The 7,013-nt window shown below is 36.5% G+C and overlaps 1 protein-coding gene across 3 annotated transcripts; it reads right to left on the bottom strand.

Moving 5' to 3' along the window:
* Window positions 1-56: 56 nt before the first annotated feature.
* LOC139942066 (multiple coagulation factor deficiency protein 2 homolog) lies at window positions 57-5,108 on the bottom strand. Of its 3 annotated transcripts, XM_071938755.1 has the most exons (6): window positions 4,969-5,108; window positions 2,907-3,090; window positions 2,544-2,633; window positions 2,024-2,160; window positions 1,402-1,518; window positions 57-812 (listed from the first exon to the last, which is right to left on the bottom strand). In XM_071938755.1, the coding sequence occupies exons 2-6, from the start codon at window positions 3,065-3,067 to the stop codon at window positions 709-711; spliced, it is 609 nt and encodes a 202-aa protein (XP_071794856.1). In that variant the 5' UTR covers window positions 3,068-3,090; window positions 4,969-5,108; the 3' UTR covers window positions 57-708. The 3 variants fall into 3 exon arrangements, with proteins under 3 accessions (XP_071794856.1, XP_071794871.1, XP_071794864.1); XM_071938770.1 differs by having other exon boundaries at window positions 57-1,518; XM_071938763.1 differs by lacking the exon at window positions 4,969-5,108 and having other exon boundaries at window positions 2,907-3,292.
* Window positions 5,109-7,013: the final 1,905 nt, after the last annotated feature.

Genomic DNA, 7,013 nt, shown 5'->3' with positions numbered 1-7,013 from the left:
CTTTGTTACAGTCATTTGTGAACCATAACTAGACACAAAAAACAGAATTAGCGGGAAAGGATCAAGGGAAAGGTTGTTGCATATAAAGTCCCTTCTGTTTTTAATCTCATTGTGTTTTTATTGAACATACACAGGAAAAGTTGCCTTATTTTAGATCACTAATACATGCAATAGCCAAGTGAGCCTGGAGAATATTTCTTTGAAATTCTAATAAATCAAAATGATAATAATTGACTCAAGTTTTAAGAAGAAGCCTGCTTGTCCATTCCCCTGTTGTTTTGGGGGTACTTTCAAAACATATCATTCAACATTGGTGTAACTGGTATTGTTATGGATGTTAATTGTAAAAATTTTCCCCCTTTATTGTGTTTCTGGAAATTGTTTACATTAATACAAAATGTCATATATCTATATCTACGTATTTGAATGTGTTCTGATGAAATTTAATTATTTTTGTTTGCTGTAATTGGCCGGGAAAACCTTTACTTTGTCTTTACACTCTAGTATTGTATGCTGTGAGAAAATATATAAAGTTAAGTGCCAAAAAACGATAGGTATCTTAAAACTTGGTTTTGTAAATTATCACATTATTTCTTGCAAGAAAATAGTGTACACTTTCCATATTATTTGCTATCAAATAAACTGCTTTGCTTCAAAGTCAAGTTACAAAATATAATTGTTAAACTTTTCAGAATATTATTTCAGAGTTTAAATGTTTTGTAACACAGTTGTCTTGTGTAGGTCCTGGATAAGACTTTCAGCTTTGGCGGTATCAAGAAACATGCAGTGTAGGGAGAATCTTGAACAAGTGACTGCAAACAGAAAAACAAAAAACAACTACTAAAGGACAAACAAATGGGGAAAGACACCACAAACAAAATGACAGAGGAGGGATTAACACAACAAAACAAACAATATTGACCATATTTTTGACCGCATGGGAAAGCTTTCCTTGCATTACAATAGGAAACTTTTGAACGCTAGGTGGCAGTAGACTTAACAGGTAGACGCGCAGGTTGTTGGTGCGAATTCCACGTGAGTAATATGCCTGTACAATTTATTCACAGAGCTCGGGAAAGTACTGAGTAGTGCTAACACACATCGGTGTTTATGGGTATGAATCAAAATCAATATTTTTTTATTCCTAATGCAAATTTCCATCTATTTAAAGATAAGTTTTCATTGTTTTCATCTTTTGGGGAATAAACCAATATTGAATTGAAAATTGAATTGTTTATATTTTCAAGAACAATGGATTTAATTGTCAAGTTTACTGCCGCACCAAGATTCCTCAGCAATCTCCTATTGCACCTTTAGCCCCTTTCACACGAGACCAATTTAGCAAGGGTCAAAAATACTGCGAGTTCAAAAAACAAAGAAAGTGCAATTATTATTTTTTACTTGGTGTTTCTTCTGCTGTGTTTCGTTGCTCTCGTCTTCTTGCCAGTACGTACTCAAGATACGTCAGATAACCGTCATTGTTGAAATCATCTTCAGATAAAACTTGGTCAATCATTGCTGCAAAACAAAACAAGTCCCCCAAAACAATAGAACTGTTAATGAATTTCCGATCTTGTGTATATACGCAAGGGTGATAGATTCATTTTAAGAAAACAATTTCATTTTATTAAAATAAATGTCGGAGAAGAAAGTGTAAAAGGTCAGGGGAAATGGACCACTTTTAAATGCACTTCTAGTGACTTAAAACTATAGTTTTCGTTCTGCATAATCTTTATAAACAAAAAATATCACGTTTTATTCTAAAACAAATTGAATCTGATAATCGTTACTGACAACGTTTTTTAAGGTGGTTTACTCCAAAATGTAGATTATTGTTTCTGCTTGAAAAAAAAACCGCTCCAGTTCTTCGACAATAACTCAAAAACGCTATAGGCCTAAACCACCTTTTGAAACGAAATGTTCACATGTTAGTTTCCACGTATTATACCATTATCTTATTAATGGTTTTCTACATGACAACAAATTGTCAATTTGTTATATTGACATAAAGAAAAATGTTTACCTGCGTAATATATATTCCGGTCTTCGGCAGCGGCTTCTGCGTTTTTACTCTTGTCTGCTTCGTAACCCATGGCGTGAGAAATAGCGGCCAGTATCTCCAAACCATCTAACTTAGTGTTGTTATCAAAATCGTGCAACCTGCACACAAATCAAGATAATATTTCGTCCTAAAATTAATATTTGTTTCCTTTTTAAGTGTGTTAATGAAACTAGTACGCTTTCAAATGCATTGTGCATTGCAAAAGAATTGTGAAATGTATTATTCATCTTTCTAGGAATGAAACCTATAGGTATACCTACATGCCCGAAGATACATGTTTAAAGAAGATGTTGAAGAAACGTCAGTTTTATAGATGTGTGAGGAAAACCCCAAAGGGGGGGATAACAGGCAATTGAGTAGGGACTGAAAACTCAAGCCACACAAAACGCTCCGGTCTTTGGCGGGATTCGAACCGAGTTCTAGAGAGGTTAAAAAGGCAGGGAAGAAATACGGGGTACTTTTATAAAAACTCCAGACTTACTTGAAATAATGAAATTCTAGTTCTTCGTCGTTCATGTCCTTTTCTTGTTTACTGGATCCTGTCAACTCATCAAGATGTTCCTTTACGTGACTGAAAGTTATCAACAGGTCAATTAAATAATTAAAGAATTAAATATTTACTTTGTTAAGTAGAGATTAAGCAAACATTTTTAATTATCATCATTTTTTTTTTAAGATTACCGTATCCTGCCACCACTTGTTCACTCATTCTTTACCAAAAGGAATATCTCATTTTGAGGTAATTTGATTATAAATTATTTCAAATCGAATGAAAAAGAATACGGATTTTTTGTTCTTCTTATTTCTTTTTTGGTGACGAAGGATTTTGAATGAAAATACCTACTCTTTATTTCTGACTACATCCGGATCGTGGAATTTCGATTTTGATTTGGCACCGTCTGGTGAAGAGGCAACGAATGTACACGAGAACAAGATGGCTGCAACAGTTAGTAGTAAAACTTGGTACACATTACAGCAGCATAGAGGGTGGTCTTTTGTAGACATCGTTTGGCAGTGAAGATAGCACTCTGGGGAAAAAATGCGAACACTCGATAGACTGTTTATTTACAACAACCAAACTAGTTTATATACTAATTTCCTCGAGTTTATTTGCTGATAATAAAAAGGTCGGTGGTCTAAAACGCTTTACAAATAAAATATGATTATTAACAAGATGTGTGTTTTAGAGTCTGGACATTTTTGTTTACTGTCTAGAGTTATCCTCGTAGGTCTAGTGAGGTTTTGTACAAATAATAGATAGGCATTTGAGTGTTTATATGTACGTAACTGTAGTAATTGCTCAGTTTGTCTGACCCTTAAAACGTATATTATATCATAGAGCAAGGATTATATTGATGTTTTTGATAAGATAAGGGCTTCCGGGGCTGACATAATTATTTCTGTCTGTGTTTTGTTTATTTATTTTATTTTAAATGAAATACACAGACGTCTGCTTTTTGAAAAACAAGTCTATCTGGATAGTTCGTTCGTTTGTTTGTTTGTTCGTTTTGTTGTGGGTGATAAGAGTTTCTGTTTGTTTTGTAGTCTGCGTTTGTTTGGGTGGTATTTTGATCTTGTTTATTTTATTTTGTTTATTTATTTATTTATCAAATAATAAACCACAAGGGAAACTGACTTTTATAAATGATTTTGGGTTGAACAATGAAAAATTGACTAGAGCGGGATTTGAACCATCGACCTCTGGGTTATTATTATTTTTTCGAGGGGGATGGGGGTTGTTTTTCATGTTTTTGTTGGTGTTTTTGTTTTGTTTTGGGGTTTTTTTTTATTGAAGGTGATGGGCATCCCCCGTCAGCAAAATTGACACTAGGCTTCATCATAGTAACAGTATTATCCTTATACTATTATCGGATAGAAAACAAAAACATATATTAGGATTTGTAAAACGCATCTCTTAACTCATGAACCAAATAATATGCTTTAAAAATGTACAAATAAAACGTACACTTGGTCACATCATTATATTTGTCAGACCCTAAAAGGTTTTGTATACCTCAACCATTCTAGACTTCTGCATCCCTAATGGAGATTTAAAAAAAAAACATAATTTGCATACACCGTTAATGACCAGAAGGCGATGTGATTGCATCGCGATGGCAAGCCGACAGCATAGGGAATAATTAGCAGCTGCTTACCTCAATTTACAGTGAACGATCTATGGAACCAATAGCCTTAGTTACTAAAATAAAGACTCAAACATTTTGAATCTTGTATATTTGTTTTCTCTTTGTAATGTGACTGAAACTCAACCGTTGGCTGCGATGGTCTTTGTTTTTAATTAACCATTTCTCAATAACATTAAATCAAAAAAAAATATAAACGGGTAAAAAAACATAAATTGAGCTCATCAATTTTGACGCAAAAAGGTTGACCTTTTTCGCATCATCTTCTAAAGATAACCACTGTGGCAAAACACAATTAATATCATATTATTAGATGATTCAACATTGTGAAACACTGCTACTTTCCTGGTACAGACAGGGATATTTCGAGAAAATATGGAATGTACAACACGAGTAAAAACATAATGGACTTCAGTTGGATCCTGTTATATTGACCTTTCCACATCATCTTACAATAAATGGTAACCACTGACAACCGCATGGCAAAAACTCAATTAAGACCATCTATAGATGATTAACATGTTAAGAACAGTACGGCTATACTTACCCTGTGATGAGGTGATGAAAAGGATATTATCGAGAAAATATAAAACGTATACAGCTAAATCATAAATGTATTGACAGGAAAAAGAGAGTTGAGTACAGCTGGATGCAGTATTGTTGACCCTTCCGCATCTTATAATGGTAACCACTGACAACCACTATGGCAAAACCACAATTAATACATCTATTTTATGATGAATAATAAACACTGCTACTTACTGTCTTGATGATGAAAAGGATATCTCGAGAAAATATGGAATGTGCAGTCAAATATTGATGCTGTATATTTAAGAAGGATGCCTTGATCTTGAAGTGAGTGGAGTAGGTTGGCATATGGCTGCTTCAACGATGCGTGCTACCGTCACGCAGTGATCTTCACAGACAAAAGGGGGCATTGGACCTGCGCACACAACCACCGTGCATATCTAATCAATTAACATATCTGACCACGTTGGGTTCGTACACTTGTGATTATGCAATTATAATTTTGTTCATAGTCGAATGAAGATGTGATTATATTGGTGGGGAGATGATGGATGAAAAATCTACATTCAAATGAAGGCTTGAAGACAACCTGTCTTTCTAGCCTATTTCACTCCACTGCAGAAGGAAAGCCTCTTCACTCCATCCTGCGCTGTCTGATGCCAAGCAAAACCCCCAGTATGTTCTTAGTTCATCTCTCCATCTTCTGTTTTGTCGGCCTCTTTTTCTTGAAGAAGACAACCTGTCTTATCAAAAAGAGTGGTATTTTGCAGTGGCGTATAACCGCGGAGGGGGGGGGGGGGTCGCGGCTAGAATCTAAGAACCCTTGCTCTTTCCTTGCCCCCCCCCCCCCCCCATCAATGAGATTGAAAAGGCACATAATTGAATATGAATACATAATAGCCCCCCCCCCCCCTCCCCCCCCCCCCCCCCCCCTCCGAAACATGTCTAGCAATGCCTATTTTAAACTTTGCGTTGCGGGAGTAAAATCAAGACTGAACACAATGTGCACCGTCTTGAAGAGATATATCACAGAATCTCCTGCTTCACATCGGCAGCCTTAGGATAAGGTAGACTTGGTGACAAGTCGTTCGGCGCTGCCTGTTTGTTTATAACACACGTTTTGCCGTTCATGCAACAGTCACGGTGCGATTACACACACAGACTGGAATCGAGTGTACCGTTCTCGTGACCGTCTACTGCGCTTAACAATAAAATTGCCGACTTGATTTCAAGACTAAGGACATGGGGGGCATCGGCCTCGGGTATTCGGCACTCAGCTTTTCGATTGCCCCTTCGTCAACCTGATCCCTTTAGACCATGGGAACTCTGTTTACGATTATTGTGACCTGGTACATTCTTTGAGTATTCTGGCAGGCAAGATACTACACTGCATGGTTCTAGGGGAAAGTTGACATTTGTGTCATAATTTCCGCATAAAACCTAGAGTTATGAAAGTAAAAGTTGGACAAGTATCATCATATCAAAAGTTGATATGAATAAGACAGTGCAATCTCCATAAAATATAAGATTTGATGTTTTCTTACATTGAGCTCTGTGTACAAATCATGCCTGCAGGAGGTCCAGGTGGCTCTTTTGTAAACATGTGATGTCACGTCACATCGCTATACTGCCTCACTTTGGCAGCAATTTTGTAGTAGGAGATCCCCCCCCCCCCCCCACCACCACACTTAGAGTCTGTCCCTCATACGGTGAACTGTGAAGTCCAAACTTCTTCTGACAGCAGATGGCCAAATTGTTCTTTGCCATCAATGAGTACTTTTGGGGTAAGTCTGTTATTTAAGAAGGTATTATTACCCATCGGGTATAAAAACACCTCAGACTACAGTAAAATACATTTTAAGCCATCAAGGTTAAGAGTTTGATTTCAACCTGGCACGAATGACGTTAGCTAGCCCTTGGCTAAGAGTGTATGGAAAGTCCTGTTTTGAGAAATTTTGCCAGTAAACAAATAATAAATCTGCCATCCACTTTGCTACGCGGCTTGGTAGGTAGAGAAATTGGAATTTGAATTGTGTGCAGGGTACTTTGTTTATCTTCTCGAACTCAATGCATCATGCAGTTTAATTATATAGCTTAATACGTCGACTCGAATTGAATTCCAATATCAGTTGGTGCTAAAGTCCGCTACTTAAGTTTTGTACTACTTTTTTTGTGACACTAACTAGGCTGGTTTATCTGCAACATCGCCCTCTTGTGGTTCGTGTATTACCCAGTATTACTGTTTTTCTTAACCCCCACCCCATTCCTACACCACAACA

Source organism: Asterias amurensis, chromosome 1, assembly GCF_032118995.1.
Source record: "Asterias amurensis chromosome 1, ASM3211899v1".
Lineage (NCBI taxonomy): Eukaryota > Metazoa > Echinodermata > Asteroidea > Forcipulatida > Asteriidae > Asterias > Asterias amurensis.
Note: the sequence above shows the minus strand (reverse complement) of the source record. Positions and strands in the feature narration are given on the sequence as shown.

What these genes read in the sequence shown, in the direction of transcription:
- LOC139942066 (XM_071938755.1), bottom strand. Translation starts at nt 3,067, where the DNA reads ATGTCTACAAAAGACCACCCTCTATGCTGCTGTAATGTGTACCAAGTT. An exon ending in GATGTAGTCAGAAATAAAGA is followed by an intron (nt 2,634 to 2,906) that starts GTAGGTATTTTC and finishes GATAACTTTCAG; the next exon opens with TCACGTAAAGGAACATCTTG. An exon ending in CTAGAATTTCATTATTTCAA is followed by an intron (nt 2,161 to 2,543) that starts GTAAGTCTGGAG and finishes ATTTGTGTGCAG; the next exon opens with GTTGCACGATTTTGATAACA.